A 19,817-nucleotide genomic window follows, 5' to 3' on the forward strand; every position below is an offset into this window, starting at 1 on the left:
GTCTTCTCAGGCACCTGCTACCTGCCACACACCTTCACACATGCATCATTCACTTGCAATTCACAGTTTCTGTAATTTTTCTCTAGTATCTGTGTCACTATGTATATAAATATCATAAGTGCAAGGCTGTTAGTCTTCTTTACTGCTGGCATAGAGTAGATACTCAAGACGCACATGTTAAATCCAACTTTGCAGCCCCTTATTCAGGTAGTTCTTATTGTATTTTTACTGTTGCAAAAAATAAAGATTTCCAAATGCTACTACTAACTAGTGGAATCAGTCTGAAACCAGTTTTTCTGGCTGCTATTCCAGTGCCCTTCCTTTGTTTTTACAAGTGCAAATGATGAGGACGAATTCTGCCAAATTAATATTACCTCTGTGTGATATGCAAATTGAGTTTTTTAGTCTTCAGCTGAGGAAGTTAGCTCCTTTGTCACACTGCTAGTTAATCTGGGTTTAAACAAAGAATTGCAGATCTGCAGTATCATTTTCAAATAGAGGCACTTTTACTTTTCTGAAGGCCATTTGATCCACACTGGAAAGAATAATACCAGTGTTCCCATTTATAAGGAGTTTAGAACTTTTATTCAAAAAATTCCCATGAGCACCATTTATTGACGTTTCCGTGTCTGCTCTTTTCAACTGTGACCTTTTAAAGTAGAGGCCACAGGATCACCTTTATTGTGCATCCGTCCTTTCATAACTGGCTCTGAAATCTTCCCAGGTGCATTTACGATTTAAGTTCCCAAACTTTGATTCATTCAGCACTAGCCCTTTCTCAAGCTCATATTCTACTCTGCCATATGTCGAAGAAACAATTAAGACAAACAAATGAGACAAATTAGTAGTAGTACAGGGAGACAGACACATAAAAAGATACAGCATAATACTGGCAAAAATAGTGATACAACAAATAAGTCATGCTGTGGAAGGAGCAGTGCCCAGGAAGAATTACAGAATGAAGTAACTTTTGAATTCATCTTATGTTACATATTCTGTTTAGGGGCAAAGTTAAAAAAAAAAATGGCTGGGGGAAGGGAAGGGAGGAGTTGTAGGATCTTTCTGCCATATGAAAGAGATTAGTGAGAACCTAAATCTAAATGAGAAATAGTTCTGGTCCTAAAACCTAAGTGACAAGTAGGCAGCTAAGGGTAGTTATAATGGCCCAGGGGACCTAGGCAGCAGTCTCAGATGTGCTGTGGGGTTAAATCTCTCAGGTTGTAAACCAACAGGGAACTGATGAGACAGGAAGAGATTGTAACCTGATCTAGTAATAGTGAATGACTGGGCTGGACCAACCTGATGATTGTCTCTTGTATTGTTACAAATCTGATGTGAGCCTGTTGAAGAAAGGGTATGTCAATTCAGCCAGAGAAAAACCTGGGGTAGAGGAGACAGAGGGCGTACAGATAGCACAGCACTCCAGCATCCCACAGAGGAGTAAGTGTCCTGTCCAGGTAACTTGTTTTCACTGACTCTATAGTAGAGTTAGGAACACCAGTTCAATCTTAGCTTAATTCTGTTTACTATCATCTTTAGCATTTTTATTACGCATTTGTTATTTGCCAGATGCATACTAAGTGCTTTTCCTGCATTGCTTTATTTAATCCTTTCAACATCCCTATAATGTATCTACTATTTTTTCCCATTTTATGGGTGAGGAAGCTGAGGCTTGGAGATTTCAGATAACCTGCTCAGGGTTGCAGAACTCTTAAGTCAAGGCAGTAGGATCACAAACTCTCAACACTTTGCTATACAAGTCATGCCCTCTTCTCATCTTAGGTAGTTTACCTCCCACCACCTATCCTAGACCTGCCAATTGGGTGTCTCCCAGACATTTACCAAGGACCAGAGTAAACCCATCATTTCTCCTATCTAAATCAGTCTCATTCCATGTTCCCTGCCCTGTCCAAGTCAAATGCAGGTGTTCATGCCTTGGAGTGAGTCATCGGATGAAAAGTTCCCCTGTGTATCTGCCTGTAAAGAAGGCTAAGATATGGCAGGAGACAAACATAAGCCTTCTGGTCAGTTTATTGGTGTCTTCATTTATCTCAGATAACTGCCCTTCCGTTCTGCACTGGTTTCCCATGTACTTGGGTATTTTGCTTCTCTCTTAAGTCTGGGCTTGGCACTTCTCCATGGGGCTCAGGACTAATTTATCTTGGTGTCTCCCAGTATCTTTAGTGAATGTACTTTTTTGCGTCTAATTGGAGATTAGTTCTAATATCAGGATTTGAACCTTGAAAGGACTTAATATTCAGTATAAATACAAATATAGGACTGACTGGTATGACAGAAGAAGGAAAACTCTGGCTGAAATAACTTTCAAAAGATACCTGATAGGCTTAAAGCCTGATAAACCTGAAAAGAACAAAAAGAGCATTTGGAAACGACAAGCCTGCCTTGCTGAGAGTCAGTCTGGAGAGGTGAAGAGAACTTTGTACCTGTTGTGTGGATCATGCTTGTGGTAGACCAAAGCCCCCTTAAATGGTGTTTAAATAGTGTTTGGTGAGTGCAGTTGAGCCCTACAATGCCATTAACTGGTTTCATCTTTTACATTTCAGGAAGATATCTCCCAGGTGGTTGGTCAAGGTGCGGTGGCAGGTCAGCTAAAGGTGCTGGAGTTCCCAACTGATAGTGTACGTAACTTGTACATTAGGTTTCATTGTACCAGCATGGTGTGCATTAAAAAATCTGTTGTAGAAGAAAAGGAGGTGATTGCAATGAAATTAGATCCTTTATTACATGCGAGGTTATGGCGTATCTTGCAACCTGACATCAACCCACAGCTGTATCACCAGTCTGTTCAAGGTCTGTGGAAATATCCTCTGTACGTCTTCCTGTACCAATATCCTAAGAGGGTATTTAAAAGTGGGCCATCCCTGAAAACACACGTGCACTTAAATTCTGAAAGTGCTGTGTCTTACATAATGTCATAAATAAATATTTTAGTTATTCATAAATAAAAATTGTAAGTAGAATTTTTAGTTCTTCAAAAATGTAAATACAGTTACTTCAGTGTTCCTTACATTTTAAGTTCTACTTTTCTTAAAAAAACTATAAACTTCTTTCAGTCAAATTTTTGTACTTTTGTTGCTGTTCTTTTTTCTTGTTTTTAAGTCCTAATTCTCATTTTTATGTGCTAGTTTATACTTTTGTGCCAGTAAAATTTACAATATTACTATATTAACTATTTTTATATTTAAGGAGCTATAGATTAGTAGAGTTTACAGGAAATACATAATATTTCAAACATTGCCAAAGAAAATGCCTTGCAAAAGTCTCCCAAGTTATATCCTAAAAAACAAGTAGGTATAGAAAGAACCTTAAAAATAACAGAATTCAATTCAACTGAAAACCTGTAAGCAATTTTAAGTTTAAAACCAGATTTTTTACTTTATATAATATTTTTGCAAGTAATATCAATGTGTTAATACTTTATATAGTGCCACCTATCTCAAGGTGTCTATAAAACAGCTCTCAAACCTTATAACTCTAGCATTTTAGAGCTGGAGCAAATCCTAAATATCTGAGCTCTCTTTTCCCATCAAAAAAATGAATATAGTAGCATTCAACAGCAAATCCAATGCTTCAAATAAATATCTAAAGCATTATCCTGTGGGAAAGCGATTATTTTCTTACATGGCTGCAGAAAAGAGTCCCGAGATCAGTGAATAACATCTGCAGTGAGACTGAAGCAACTCGTTATAAAGAACTTCCCAAACAATTGGACTGTTCCACAGTGGAAAGAGCTTCCTTGTAGAAATGGAATTTTCTGTCCCTGACAGTTGTCAATTAGCAGCTAGCTGGTAGTTTATTAATATGTAATCAAAAGACTTAAAACATTAATGGCTGTTATTAATTGAACTCCTAAGTCATTCTTGGCATAGTAATAGGATTGTTTATGTACTTTTCAATCTTTACAACTTTTAAGGTATAGAGATTTTGCCACCAATTTACAGATGAGGAAGTTAGGTACAAGGAGGTTAAGTGACTTGCCTATGGCTACACAGAGAATTAGTGGTAGCAGACTCTGAGATTTCTATCTTCTTTTGAATAGAATTTTTTTTCTATCATGAAGACCTGATGACGTGTAGATCCTTTCCTCAGAAAAACACTGAGAAGTATAATTATGATACAACCAAAAAAGTTTTCTAGTTCTCAGAATTCCCTCTGTGGATCTCTTGGAAACCAAGTTGTCTTGGGTTAAGAATGTATGGTTTAACTTTAGGCAATAATTCTTAACTTAATATGAAACAGAATTTCCCTAGGCTCCACCCATTGGTGCCAGGTTATTTGGTCTAAATGCTGGCCCCAACATCAGTGAACTCAAAAAGCTTCCTAGGTTCCTATTATAAAGACAGGATTGAGCACCACTGGTTTAGTTAGCTTGGATGACCTATGAAGTCCATTCCAACTCTCTCATATTCAAATATAGGAACATTCAAAAGCAAATCCAATCTTTCTCATCTTTCATATCTAGTACTTTGGTTTTGTGCCAATGGGTGAGTCGTGGAAGCACACATTCACCTATCACCACACCTGCCAGCAAGAGGTCTGCATAAATGCATTATGTTTGGGTGCTTCCTTTGGTTTCTATGGACTCTTTCCTTACTTTTCAATTGAGTTCAATTCTACCAATATCTATTGGAAAGCTATTAAGCACAATAAAATGGGATGCGACCTGCAAGTAGGACACAAATATGAGCAACAGGCATTCCCTGCTATTATAAAAGTCAAATGCAGTGATTGCTGCCTCCTATGCTTTCCTATTTTAAAATTCATAGTTTTTTTTCCATAAAATAACTGGAGCTTTTAGTGTTGGCAAAACTAGGCAGCTACATGCAAGAAAATAAAACTGGATTATTGTCTAACCCCATACACAAAAGTAAACTCAAAATGGATCAAAGACCTGAATGTAAGTCATGAAACCATAAAACTCTTAGAAGAAAACATAGGCAAAATTATCTTGAATATAAACACGAGCAACTTTTTCCTGAACACATCTCCTCGGGCAAGAGAAACAAAATCAAAAATTAACAAATGAAACTACATCATGCTAAAAAGCTTCTGTGCAGCAAAGGACACCATCAGCAGAACAAAAGGGCATCCTACAGTATGGGAGAATATATTTGTAAATGACATATCTGACAAGGGGTTAGCGTCCAAAATATAAAAAGAACTCACAGGCCTCAACACCCAAAAAGCAAATAACCTGATTAAAAAATGGTCAGTGGATCTGAACAGACACTTCTCTAAAGAAGAAATTCAGATGGCCAACAGGCACATGAAAAGATGCTCCACCTCGCTAATTATCAGGGAAATGCAAATTAAAACCACAATGAGTTATCACCTCACACAAGTTAGGATGACCACCATCCAAAAGACAAACAACAACAAGTGCTGGTGAGGACGTGGAGAAAAGGGGAACCCTCCTACACTGCTGGTGGGAATGTAAGCTAGTTCAACCATTGTAGAAAGCAGTATGGAGTTCCTCAAAAAACCAAAAATAGAAATACCATTTGATCCAGGAATTCCACACCTAGGAATTTACCCTAAGAATGCAGGAGCCCAGTTTGTAAAAGACATATGCACCCTTATGTTTACCACAGCACTATTTAAGATAGCCAAGAAATGGAAGCAATCTAAGTGTGCATCAGTAGGTGAATGGATAAAGAAGAGGTGGTACATATACACAATGGAATATTATTCAACCATAAGAAAAGAAATCCTACCATTTGTGACAACATGAATGGAGCTAGAGGGTATTATTCTCAGTGAAATAAGCCAGGTGGAGAAAGACAAGTACCAAATGATTTCACTCATCTGTGGAGCATAAAAACAAAGCAAAAACTGAAGAAACAAAATAGCAACAGACTCACTGAACCCAAGAATGGACTAACAGTTACCAAAGGGAAAGGGACTGAGGTGTGGGGGGTGGAGAGGGAGGGAGAAGGGGAGTAAAGGGCATTATGATTAGCACACATAATGTGGGGGGGGGCAAGGGGAAGGCAGTATAGCACAGACTAGACAAGTAGTGACTCTATAGCATCTTACTATGCTGATGGACAGTGACTGTAATGGGTTATGTGGTGGGAACTTGATAATGGGGGTTATCTAGTAACCACAGGTTGCTCATGTAATTGTATATTAATGATCCAAAATAAAAAAATAACCAGCTTGTATTCAGCTGTGTTATTGATGGTCTTTCTTGAGATGGTACAAAATAAAAGTTGGACATAAGATTAGGCTCATTTGCTGCAAGATGTTGCTTTTTTATGTAAGAGTCTGGTTGTAATCAGTTTGAGGATGATATGGTGTCTGCACAGTGTCATGGACCCAAGCACCTCTTATCTGATTACTGTACTAGTTTTACTTGATTGCCATCATCAAAACATGACATCCATTTTTTTGATCTGAGATGTCTGGTCCTGTTATCACCATCCCATCTGCGTTATAGCTAGGTTCTCAAGAAAGGGGAAGGCAGGGTCCTCATCCTTAAGAGAGTGACTTGAAAATTGTGCAATTCACATCTGTTTATATCCCAATGACCAGGATTTAGTGTGTGGACACATCTAATTTCAAGGAGTCTGGGATTTGGTCCTCTGAGTAATTGAATATCTAGATGGTTCCATTGTTCAGTTTTCCAGTCATAAACCTTTTTTGTCATTTTTCCACTGCCTTCTTTTTAAAATCTCTGAAAATCCATATTTGAATAAGTATTTATAAGCAAATATACAGTCATCAAATGATAGTGATAGGAAAACAGAAAAAATGAACATCATAGAATCATTTGTAAAACTCAGCAGCTGTTCGATAAACACTTTAAACTTGTAGCATTCTTCAGCTTCTGACTTTTAGTCATGTGATTTCTGCTAATTGGCTATGTGATTTCAGATATGTCACTTGCCATTAGTTTCTTTATCTGGAAAAGAGAATGATATTGTCTAACTCTTAAAGTTCTCATGATTAAATGAATTTATAGATGTACAAGTGTTTTTGAAAACTGGCAATCAGGATAAAGATACACAGTGGGTGGTAATGTTTTAGTTATTACATACTGCGTGATGCCTTGTATCGAGGCACAGCCTTCCACTGACAGAATCCTGAGGTATGCTTGTTCTGGAGCAGTTACCTTGGTCCTATTTCCAGACTCCAGGGACAGCCTGGTGCTCCACTGCCTCCACCAGAATCTTCCAGCTGGGGTTGGGTTCCCTGGCTACCTGCAGATCCAGAAGGCAGGTCAGGTCACTATCTATGTTTCTTAACTGCCTGTTAAGCAAGCATGGAGCCCTTTTCGTTTTTCTTGGTTTTTCTAATACTAATATTCATTGGTGGTATTTATCAACTAAAATCTAGAATTATAATTTTCCAAAGCTCATACAACAAAGGTCTCTGTACCTTCACTGAATTGCAAATTCATGTCCTACTCTGAGTTTTCATGTCTTCAATTTTGTATCCATTCATTTGCTCATTCATTCACTCATTCATCAAACATTTATTAAGGCACTACTATGTCCCAGGCTCTGGGGATCAAAAGTGCTAAGGTCCAGTTTGTTGAGGAGAACTAAACATAATCAGTGTGCCTGGCATTTAGTAGGCTTTCAGTAGATGCTTGTTGTCACTTCCTCTCTGTTGCTCAGTTCACCTACTAATGCATCTTTGACCATTGTGAATGTGACCAAAAGAGATGGACAGTGTTGTTTGCTCAGAACATCTACAGCACAGATGTGTGGGCTTCACACTGATTCCATCAGAATAGGCAGAAATTTTAAACATTTTTGTTCTGCTTCCCAGCCCCACCTTCATATACAGACCATGATGATAGAGTATCTTCCGCTTTTATCGTCTTCTGCTTCCTTGACCCTTCCTTCACTGAAGCATTTTAGATGATGTAAAGCTAAATAGGGAAGCATGGGGAACAGGATAGAAATCATCCTAACTTCCTTTTGCCACATCTCCTAAATTCTCAAAAGACATTCTTGGAGTGTTATTGTGTTGATAACAGTACACCAATTTTAAAGTCTTTTCTTCTTGTTACCTTTCTCCTCTTTGATATTCATCTAATTTTCTTTCCTTTTGTAGGCTATCAGCCAGATGAAACAGCAAAAATACTCGACGAAAGTCTCCTTTGGTTTACAGGAAGTCCCTTTTGCACCAGCTCCGCCTTACCATTCCACAGATGCTGACTTCACAGGCTATGGTATGATGCTTCCTCTGAGCAGAATTGAATTGACCCATCAAACATTAGAGAAGGAGGGGGTTGAGGTGTCCTGAGATGAGCACTGGACTAGGAATCTGGAAGCCTGGCTTTGTATCTCTCTGCCAGCTCCTTAGCTTTAGGACTTGGGCTGGTCACTATATCCTACGTCATTCTTCTCATCTCCACCATTGGGACTGCTTATTGGTTATTGAAGTAAAAGTACTAGAACCAAAAAGGCCCTCAGTAAATGCTTTGAATCTGAGGCTTAGGTATTATTCTCTGATCTCTCCAAAAGATTGTGCTTATTTAATTCATGAAAAATCATATTGAACCAAATGGTTAGCCTTGCATATGTTATTATAAGCTGTTTGAAGACTATTAATATTTTTAGTGCTTAAAGAAATTGGTGTTCACATTCTCTTTGAATTCTTGGCTGCAATTATGCTGACTGACATTTGAAAATAGGACTTCAAAATGAATAATGAGTATTTCCACTTTGCTTTTATGCAATATATGCCAGTTAAAAAAAAGTGGACTATTTAAAACATCGTGCTCGGCAATGGCAAAACATAACCCTGTATGAATTTAGCAGGCCTGACACCTTTATGGTGTTTGTCTTTTCATATTTTTTCTTAAATATGGACTACAAAATTTAGCAAGCAGGTATTATTCTAAAACACTGGATTTTTACTAAAATTCTTGGTGAATATGGTCAGCAAAGATCCATAGGTCAAATTTGGAACACTGTCTGTTTTTGTAGGTCTATAAGCTAAAGATGGTTTTCACATTTTTAAAAGGTTGAAAAAGTCAAAAGAATATTTTACGAAAATTATATGAAATTCAGATTTCATCATCCATAAATAAAATTTTATTGGAATACTCATTTGTTACATACTGTCTATGGCTACTTTCACCCTATAATGACAGAGTTGAGTAGTTACAATAGAGACCATATGGCCTACAAAGCTCAAAATATACCTGGCCTTTTACCGAGAAAGTTTGCCGACCCTAATATAGATCAATTGAGTCGTGATAATATATATCACATGTTTGTATCTTGATAACAGAAATTACTCATCCTATAATTTAGTCTGTGGAAATTGTATTCATTTAGTCATCTGCTCACCAAACATTTATTGGGGACTTGGTATGAGTCAGACTTTGGGCCAGGTTCTATAAGAGAAATAAATACCCAAACTGACTCAGGACTAGCTAGGGTGAGGTAGAAGTGGACGAGGGAAAGAAATGCCATCTTCAGTGTCTCTTACTGTGTGTTTTCTCTCTTACTCAAGAGACTACCCTAGTCATTTACAAAAGGAGTACAGTTTTTAAAGCATCCATGAAATTATGACACTGTTGTACACTGTTTTTATTATAAATTAATGGAGAATGGAGATGCTGCAGAAGATCTAAGAGTCAAATTAGGTTTACAGTTTAATATTCTACTTCTCATATGGCATTTTTTATTGTTACTGAGGTTGTGTCTCTAAATATCTCACTCCTAACTCAGACGGAGGCCATTAGATTAATAAATTCCATGTGGTCAAGAGCAGCAACTATTATGAATGCTACAATATGTTAGATCCTGGGCTGGACATAGCCACATTGTTCATTTAATTCCTCTAACAGCCAATTAGATCGTGGTTACATGCATTTTTCTAAGGAATGAGCCTCAGTTTCAACCACATGTTAATTTCCATCTTGGAAATTCAGGTCTGCTTTTATGCCATTCCAAAACCTGTGTGTCCTTTTGTCACAGAGGCACGTTCATTGCTTAGAGTAGAACCCCCATCACACACACTTGCTTATCTAGAGCTCATTTCCATTTGCTTGATACCAAGGATTAGCAAACTTTTTCTGTAAAGAACCAGAGAGTAAATACTTAAAGCTTATAGGCCATGTGGTCTCTGTTGTAGCTACTCAACTTTGCTGTTGTAGTGTGACAGCCAGTCATGGACTAGGTATAACTGAATTAGCAGGTCTGTGTTCCATTGCAACTTTATTTATGGACATTGAAATTTGAATTTCCTATAATTTTCACTTGTCATGAAATATGTTTCTTTGGATTTTTTTTCAGCCTTTTGAAAATGTAAAAACCATTCTAAGTCCACAGGCCATAGTCCGCTGACCCTTGCTTGTACAGAAGTTGAATGATCTTTATGGACATCAACTTGGCCCTTATGCATTATTTGCAGCTGACCACCAGATGGAGCCCTCTATTATCAGCCACTACTAAATTATATCATAATGTAAAAATCCACACTCGTGATGATCAAATTTAGTTATCAAAACATGTGACATTTTTTGGAGACTATTAGTTGCATAAAAGTCCCTGGGAAGTAATACTGTGAACATCTTGATTTTTTCAATGGCTTTGCTTCAGTCATCTGGAGAATGCACATATGTAGCACTATGCCAGAAAAATAAATACTGTTAAACATCTTTTCATAGCCTGTAAATTTTTCCTCCCACTTTTTAGAAAAACCCTGTCTAAAACAATGGAGTTTTTTTTAGAAGTAAACCTTTATAAAACAGCAATATAACTCTTTTAGCAAGTTTTTCTTTTATGGACCCAGCAATTAATTTTGAGTGTCATGTTCGTAACATATTTTTTTTTACTATGTATATATTTGGGGATAATTTTTAGGTAATTATTATTTCAGTTCCATCATATTTTATTGATTGAATCCTTTATACTTGTTAATTCATATGATAAGCTTTAACTAAAAGTATTAAAGTACTATTTCTTAATTAGTATCTTATAACTGTAACTCAGAATCTTGTCATACCAGTCTTTATTCTCATTATAACATATGTCTGTATGCACGTAATCATTTAATCATCTTAAATTTTTCCATACCAGTTTTCAAGCTGTATTTTAACAACAAATTTAAAGTATAACTAAGGTGGATGATTGAGTGGGAGAGTAGTTTTAATTTCTAAAGTGTCATAGGGATGTTATGCTTCATCCCAAGTGAATGCCAGTAAGGATCCTGCTTTTTCTTTCATGGTGCTTGGCAGGCAAAGAGTGAAATGATAAACATATGCAAGCCCTGCACTCCCCAGGAATGGAGTGTGCGAGCTGAGCTGCATCTCCCACTTGCCAGTCATTCCATGTTCAATCCTCATCCAGGTGGTCTCCAGGCTCCTCTGTCAGTGGACCCTGCCACGTGTCCCATTGTTCCAGGCCAGGAAATGATCATAGAAATATCCAAGGGACGCTCAGGGCTCGGTCTGAGCATTGTGGGAGGAAAAGACACACCCTTGGTAAGTTTCTAGAAGTGAAATATATCCATTGTCACAGTTTCTGGTTGATCCTCATTAAGGTCCTTTTCAGAGCATGGGGAAGAAGCATAATTATAAATAGATAATGCATCAATACTCTGGCCAGCTTTCAAGTTTTACTCAGTGTTTAATTTTCACCAGGATTTTCTCTATCTAAAATGTTGGGTAATTTTTTTAAATAAATGCTTATTAGACCAACAATATCATAGCAGCATTTAGAAATATTATAACAGGATTTAGGACAGTGTCTGCCACATACTAAGTGTAAAATAAGTATGAACTATTGTTATTATAATCATCATCATCATTATTTAATGGAATTCTAGAAAAAGGTGTACATTGATTATTCCAGCCCAATAATTTAAGCTTTGCTTTGTTCTGACCATGTTCATGTTGATTCATATTTTTTTTAACACTTGATCTAGGATGTTAGTTTTTGTTTGGATGATGGATCTTTGATTATTCAGTATGATTTGTCACTAATCAACAGCGCTATTAAAACATAAAACTTCTGGGTCTTGATTTACAAAAATGTGATTATTCAATACATACATATTTGAATAGGTAATACACATTATACAAGGTTAAATTGACACAGAAAGATAAAAAGTGAGAGATAAGTCTCCCTCCAACCCTTTTGCCCAAGCCCTGCCTCCAACCCTACTGGCAACACAAACCAAGTCCTCTCCCTAGAGACAATCATTATTATTATTATTATTATTATTATTATTTTGGTATTGTTAATGTACAATTACTTGAATAACATTATGGTTACTAGACTCCCCCTATTATCAAGTCCCCCCCACATACCCTATTACAGTCACTGTCCATCAGCATAGTAAGATGCTATAGAATCAGTACTTGTCTTCTCTGTATATACTGCCTTTCCTGGAGACAATCATGATTTTTAATGAATATGTTTTTAAATGAATATTTTGGTATTTCTTTTGCTCATCTTACTTAGTAAAGAATAAATTGTATATGCCAGATTTACAGGTAAAACAAGTATAATACCAATAAAACTAGTCTTTTGGTAGGAATGTAATGTTCCTGTGTTAGTGCTGTTGGAAGGTGGAGAGATCCTATTATATTTTTTCTGTAATAAATACTAGTCCCCTAAAACCCCAGGCACCTCAAAAACAGCATATGCCGCAGAAACCTGGGCCTTCTCCATATTTCCCAGTCATGGCCCTTCTCCCCCCTACTATCCTACCTGATCTAGACAACCCTGGTGTTTAGTTCATCCCTGCTAGTGGACAACCTAAACCTGGGTGTGCTCAGAGGCTGGTGTTTATTTATTAAAGGATTTTAACTCCTTCAGCTTGATTAAAGGTATTGTTAAAACTTTTCTCCAGAGTTCAGGATAATTTACTTCCTTAATTATTCTCCCTGGGCCTGTGCAGACAGAAACTGCCATGTGTGGCTTCCTGCGTATGACACTATGAGGGTTTTCATCAGCTCAGTTGGAACGGGGAGTGCCTGGAGTTAACTATGTCGGCAGCCAGTTTTAGTTCTCAGCCCTTTCATGGGGACGGATTTAAATACAATTTAAAAATACAGCGTAGGCCAAATCACTTGAAGGGTAACTTCTAAGGAAGAGTTTGCCCCTTTCCTCAAAAATAAAAAGTGAAAGGTTAATATTCCAAGCCAGATAACAACAAACGTAGAAAAAGTTCTGGGTTCTCAGGAGGCAGATACATATCTATGTTATACTTAAGGCCGCTGAGGTCTGAATCTCCTGCCTGACCCTGCACATTGGGTGCATCTCCCCTTCAGGGCCCATTTTCTCATTTTCCCCCAAAGATGTTCCTGAATATTAAATAAGTTGAATTTGCACAAATCTATACTTGAAATGAACCAGAAAACATTTTGAAGAAATTCTGTAGTGAATTCTTTCATATAGGAAAAGTAATCCTCTGATTAATTTTTTTGGAAATATACGTCTCTTTATACTGCTTGAAATAAGGCAGAACTGTATTTCCCATAGGAAATTAAGGGACTTTAATCAGCATGTCTGGCCTCGCTGAATGAATTTATGTTTTTCTTTGTGCTGGTGGTGGTTTGCTTTTGTTGTTATCAGTGTGATTTTGCTTTGTGTGGGTTGGTTAGAAAACCTGAGTGCATGCCCACGCTGCTGTTGGTTCTTCATGCTGCATTAGATTGCACTACTGGCCACTAGCGTGAGGGCTTCCACTGCTCAACATTGCCTCCTGCCTCCTGGGTCTGAGACTATTGGCCAAATATTATGCCCTGCTTCTCTTGCCACCATGAAGCAGCCAAAAAAATTCTCAAAGAGCATCTCAAGATTCATAATATATAGTTCTGCTTTTTGAGACTATAAATCCAATTTTCCTTGGGAGGATAAGCACCACTTAAAAATGAGAAATGGGACACAGCTTTTATTTCATAACCTCAGGTACCTCATGAAAAGCCATAAGTTAGACCCATGAGTGATGTAAGGCACATTGTTTTGGTAAGGTTGAGCAGCAAGGGGTGGAAGGGGCTTTTACAAATAAAATCATTGTCTGCCACAATGAAGATCTTCCTTTTTCCTTTCTTTTTCCCCTCCAAGTTTTGACATGTCACAGGCATCTTCTTTGACACTCCAGGTCACATTATCCAATCAGGTTGTGGGACTGCAGCCAGCCAACAGGAAGCTGTCAAAGATGAGAGTATATAAAAGGAAATTGTGGACAGTGCTGAGACCCACTGTCCAACGTACCTTTGCACGTGCCCTTGCACATTTGATTATGTGATATAACCATCGGCTCTGGTGCAAGGAAAGAGCACATTCTGAGTACTGGTGACCCATCTTAAGCATCTGCTCCAACCCCCACAGTTAGGGTTTCTGTGCTTTCTCTGTTGTGTGTCCAACAGATATTTTTGCCATCTTTAGAGGAATTAAGCCTCTGGAACTTGGTCTTGACACCATATTAGTCCTAACTGCTTTTCTCTGGAGCCACGACAGATGGTTTCTGAGATCACAGAGAAAGATCTCACTTCTTATCTCACTGCATTTGCAGCCAGCCATCTAAAGAAACTTTTTAGAACACCAAGATAATGATGAGGGTGAACCTCTTGGGGAGGTTTGTGTGCATACCTGGACCCAGTCCTCAATGACTTCTGTCTCTGTTGTTTTCATCTTGTGATGTGCTCCCAGGTCTGCCTCTGGTGACTATGGCTCCTCTGGGATAGGCTGTATATGTTTGCCCAAAGGCTGCCCTTTGCTGGCTGCTAAAGATGCAAAATTGTAAGAAATAACTCTATCCTCAAAGAGTTTACATTTTCATTCAAGCTGATACCCTTGACTGTAATGTTTTAATATATGGGATCAGCCAATGAAGAAACATAATAGGGACTATTAAATAAGGAATTTGTCTTAAAAGTAAAAAAAGAGCCGTGTTACACTTTCTAGATTTAATTAATGTGGGCCCAGTTTTACATGTTTTTCATAAGCCAGTTTTAGTCCATTCAAGCTGCTATGACAAAATACCAGAGACTGGATGGCTCACAAACAACAGAAATTTATTTCTCACAGTTGTGGTGACTGGAAGTCCAAGATCTGCTTGGTCAGATGAAGGCCCACTTCTAGGCTGTAGGCTTCTTATAACCTCCCATGGTTAAAGGAGCAGGGGACCTCTATGGGGCCTCTTTTATAAGGGCAGTAATCCCATTCATGAGGACTCCACCTTCGTGAGCTAATAACCTCCCAAAGGTCGCACCTCCTAATACCACTGCATTGGGCGTTAGGATTCCGACATAGGAATTTGAGGGAGACACACAGTCAGAAAACTAGATAAGGTACACTGTATAAAAGAGGTAGTATACTCATATATTTTTTTTTCCTTCCATCTATCTACCACCCATCCTTTCAATCTGTCTTCCCCCAACCCTTTATGGTCTTGGAGTTGTAATTTACATGAAATCTTACAGCTCAGAGGACCTGCATATTCTGCCAAATAAGAGCATGAGGGCTCTTACCTCTTAGGGTGCTTGCACCGTATTCCTTAAGACTCTTCCTGGTTCCCTTGATACCCCCTTCTCAGAAGTGTCTGCTTGCTGATTGGAAGTGTTATCTCCAGTAGCCTCAGACGAAGTAAAATATAATTCTCTAAGTGTCATTTATTGGGGTTATTTTATTATCAGCCTTGGGAATTCTAGAGAAGAGAAGAAAAACTTAAGAAATAAATCTTTTATTTTAGAGCATTGAGACTTGAAATGTTCTTGGGATTGAACAAATGAAATAGAGAAAGAGTGAGGACAGGTTCTGGAGGACCCTTACTCTGCATGTCCCTTCCTCTGGGTACCATTGCCCTCTGTCCTGGACAGGAGTCAGTGTTTCCTGTCAACCAAACGGGCAGCATAGCAATGCTGATTATTAGCTCCCTTCATCTGAGTGTCTTTGTATGTTAACTACATGTTAGGAACATGCCTTTGTTTCCAGATGAATACATACTTGTTTTTCAACATGAATTTTTTCTAAAGTGACTTAGACACTGTTCTTAATACATAATGAATATGTCACATCTCATTTAATCCTTACAACAACCCTGTAGGACAGGTCGTAGCACTATCCCCATTGTACAGATGAGGAAACTGAGATACAAGTCAGGCCACTTCTCCAATGACATAATCTCTAGCAGTTGGTCCAGTTGGCATTTAGCCAGACAGTCTGACTCCAAAGCCTCATTATATGGGCCCCTTTTCTAGTGCTATCACGGCATGTCCTCAGCATTCACCTGTAAAAGGGAGGACTCCATCTCACCCACCAGACCCAGAGCTCCTTGACAATAGACCTGTTTTATCTTATTTTGTGTTTTTAGTACTCTAACAGTGCCTCACACACTCAAAAAATATGACTTTCTGCCCAGTCTCATTGTACCACTCTGAATGCCAGCCGTGCTGGCCTCATTCAGTCCTTCAGTGAGTCTCGTCCTCACCTGATGCAAGGCGTTTGCATGTGCTGTTAGATCTGTCTGGAGTGCTTCTCTCATCAGTTTTAACTATAGCTAGAGTATCCTTTTCATTTCTTGGCATGATTTTATGGTTGACAGGTGTGTTGTTGAAGCCACCTCATTTGAGGAAGAATTGAATAGACCAGAAAAGGACAGAAGGGACAATGATGACTTTCTGTAAACATGTAAGGTTATCTTCCTGTGGATGAAGGTTAAGAATAGTTCGGGTGCTCCCAAGTGGCTCAATGAAAAACAGATTTCACATGATTATAAGGAAGAGCTTTCTAACACCAGGTGACCAAAGGTGGAATGAACTGCCAGGGAATGTTGAGTGCCACACCTCCAGAAATATTTTGACAAAGGCAGGTACTCACTCTACAAGGATATTAATATCATTAGGCTTTGTTTTTTAATCAAGGAGGAACATTTACATTTATAACTCTCTTTTTCAAGATGATGATAGTTTAAGAAAATTCTTTTTTTTTTTTAATTTTTATTTTAGTATCATTAATCTACAATTACATGAAGGACATTATGTTTATTAGGCTCCCCCCTTCACCAAATCCCCCCCACATCCCCGTTCACAGTCACTGTCCATCAACATAGTAAGATGCTGTAAAATCACTACTTGTCACCAAGTTCACAGTCACTGTCCTTCAACATAGAGAAAATTCTTTCTGTTTCTCTCTTTGCATTCCCATCTTATAAATTTCTTAAAACTTCAAAGTTTTTATTTTTTTAACTAAATATGGACTAATTATTTTTTTGTTTTATGGAAGCTAGTAATTCTTACCACTTTTGGAAAGGCAGGTTTATATATGTAAACAACTCTGGTTGCTACACTGATATTGTTCTGGGTCTGGAGGTAAGCTTGTTTTTTTGCAAGAGGAAAACTTGACTGGGGCATTTGTCTTCTCTTTATTTTTCTTGGTACCTTCTCATTGTAAATGAGGTTAGTGGATCCCAAGATTGTAAAATTTATATACTCATAATACTAAAAAAAAAAAATGCCTGGGAATGTCAGATTCAGAATCTTGTCATTGCTCTCAAGTTTCAAACCTGGATTTTTTTTTTTTTTACCACTTGATTTAGTACCAATTTAATTCATTCTTATTAAACAGAAGTTCTGTGGTATAGGTGCATTAGGAAGAAGCATCAAGGTAGAAGGACTCTCCCATTGGATACTATTTGGCAAAGTTTATCCATCTGGCAACTGAAGTGAAGAATGTCCTTTAGCCATAGCCGTATGTCAGGTTCTTAAGTGACCTCACTAAACCCTTCAACATGTCACATGCTATGGTGTAGCTGTTGCTGCTTTTGACCACTTCAGTATAAGACTGCAGCAATTTAAACCACTAGATATTTTTTAAAGTGAGCAGAATAGAAAACTGTTTTACATTTGATTAAGTGTTTTATTTTCTATTCCCCTTCAAATGAACTCTGCACAGTCTATTTCATGAGGAATATGGTTTGCTTTGGCACATAATCCCCCAAAGCCAGTCTCCTTTTATCATGATTGCTTAAGTCATATATTTTTACACAAAACATCTTATTACCTTAGATTTATTTTAAAATCAAAGCAGAGTTTACAAAAAGTCTATGAATCATACTGAAAGAATGTTAATGAATAGTACCTCTGAATTTCCAGATTTGGGCATTTCTGATCTTAAAGAATATGACTGTAAGCAAAAATATTATGCAAGCTGTGTAAAATTTAGATAAATAAGGACCAGATGGAACTATATGGACTTATAAAATATAATGCAAATATTATCCCATTTCCTGAAAATAGATCTATATTTCACTATGAAAATTATATTCATATTGGTATCAACTATTTGTTAAATTAGACTTGGCAAGGGAACTCCATTTTAAGTAAATATGTAACTGTATCTTTTTTGAGCTAGAGAAAGCTTTTCAGAGTCTTAGAATGTGAAACATTTTATATATTCACAGCAATTCTTATAGTAGCTGTTTTATTGCTGTGATTTTCATTCCACATTTTAGTTACCTATAAATAATGTGCTAGAGTTTGCAATCCCAGAGTTTGAGTTTTAGAATAGCTTGCATAGTCCATTGCTTTAAAACACACACACACGTGCGCGCATGCACACATACACACACACTGGTATTATTGCCTCCTGTGTAACTGATCATTTAATCCTTATTTTTATGTCAAAAGAGCCATTGTATCTATTGCTGATATTACTCATTTTTGTTGTCTATAGTTTATTACCTGAGAATATTTCAGTATAACAAAATAACAGGTACTGAATATTGTGGTCTACTTTCTTTCTTTTGAAGGGTTTGGTAGGTGCAAATCTTTATGCCCTACCCCAAGCGTATTAGAATATATTGAGATTAGGCTATATAGACTATCTCTTTGTTCCTTTTTTAGAAGAGTGTTATGGGGATTCACTGAAATCTTTACTGTGTTTTAAGATTCTTAGAAAATCTGTGTGATAAACCCTAATTTATTAGTGAGCAAAGTAGAGTTCTGGATTTTAAACACTCTGATTCCATGTATGATAAGTTCCTTTGACTCTTGCTGACTTCCATTGTATAGCCCTGTCTGGTTTTCTGAACAGAAACAATTATATATTCAACCTATGAAGTTGGCAAGCAAAACCACATCAATTTGAAAACTATAGTACTACTTCTTTTATTGTATCCATGGTGGGAAAGCAGTACATTAAATGTACACTTGACTGTGAGACTCACCAAATTACTAAGTTGTTAAAGGGAGGAAAAAAATCACCGTGCAATGAAGGAAATCTGGTATTTATTGACTACACTGCCTTAGGTCCTGCATGTTCTTAGGAAATAATTGAAAGTAACCTCTTTCAGTAATTGAAAGTAATCCTCAATCTTTTATTTCTCATGAATCAGTGATGGTATGCCAGGTATTTTTTGTAGCAACAAACGGAAACATTCTTGGTCTGAAAGTAGGGAAGATTAGCAACTTGGCTACTTAAACCATCTTTGCATTTTACCTTTGTAATTGGTTCAAAAAATATAGATCCACAAAATATATTGAGTTTAAGCATAATAACACATGCCCCAGTAAGTATAAGAAAAATGCTTTAAGTCCTCCATCCTTGGGTTAATCATTTCACTGCCCCACTATACCATGGAAAACAGAAACCTGCCTTTGTTGACAAGTCTTGCCATCTCCTTATATGTAACATTTGTCTACATCTCTACCTTTATCACCTTTCACGTAAGGCTTCCCATTTTGTTTTGAAGTACAGTAAATTCTTGTTAATTGCAGTAATTATGCTGTATAAAGTTGCAGCAAACACTGAACTAGTGAATATTAAACCATTGCTTCTAGGGGAAATACAGAGTTAGACTCCTCTGAACCTCTGGTCAGA

At 37.4% G+C, this 19,817-nt stretch overlaps 1 protein-coding gene across 8 annotated transcripts in view; it reads left to right on the forward strand.

The window, feature by feature from the left end:
- The window catches only part of PATJ (PATJ crumbs cell polarity complex component), a 395,870-nt gene that overhangs the window by 315,445 nt on the left and 60,608 nt on the right, over positions 1–19,817 (forward strand). For 5 of the 8 annotated variants that reach the window (XM_073234040.1, XM_073234044.1, XM_073234045.1 and 2 more), the window contains 4 exons: positions 2,565–2,639; positions 7,153–7,242; positions 8,086–8,203; positions 11,337–11,470. In XM_073234040.1, coding sequence (XP_073090141.1) covers positions 2,565–2,639; positions 7,153–7,242; positions 8,086–8,203; positions 11,337–11,470 — 417 coding nt within the window. The remainder of the gene's footprint in view (positions 1–2,564; positions 2,640–7,152; positions 7,243–8,085; positions 8,204–11,336; positions 11,471–19,817) is intronic. The other 3 variants (XM_037024295.2, XM_073234046.1, XM_073234043.1) reach the window with 2 other exon arrangements.

This window comes from Manis javanica, chromosome 4 (genome assembly GCF_040802235.1).
Source record: "Manis javanica isolate MJ-LG chromosome 4, MJ_LKY, whole genome shotgun sequence".
NCBI classification, from domain to species: Eukaryota; Metazoa; Chordata; class Mammalia; order Pholidota; family Manidae; genus Manis; species Manis javanica.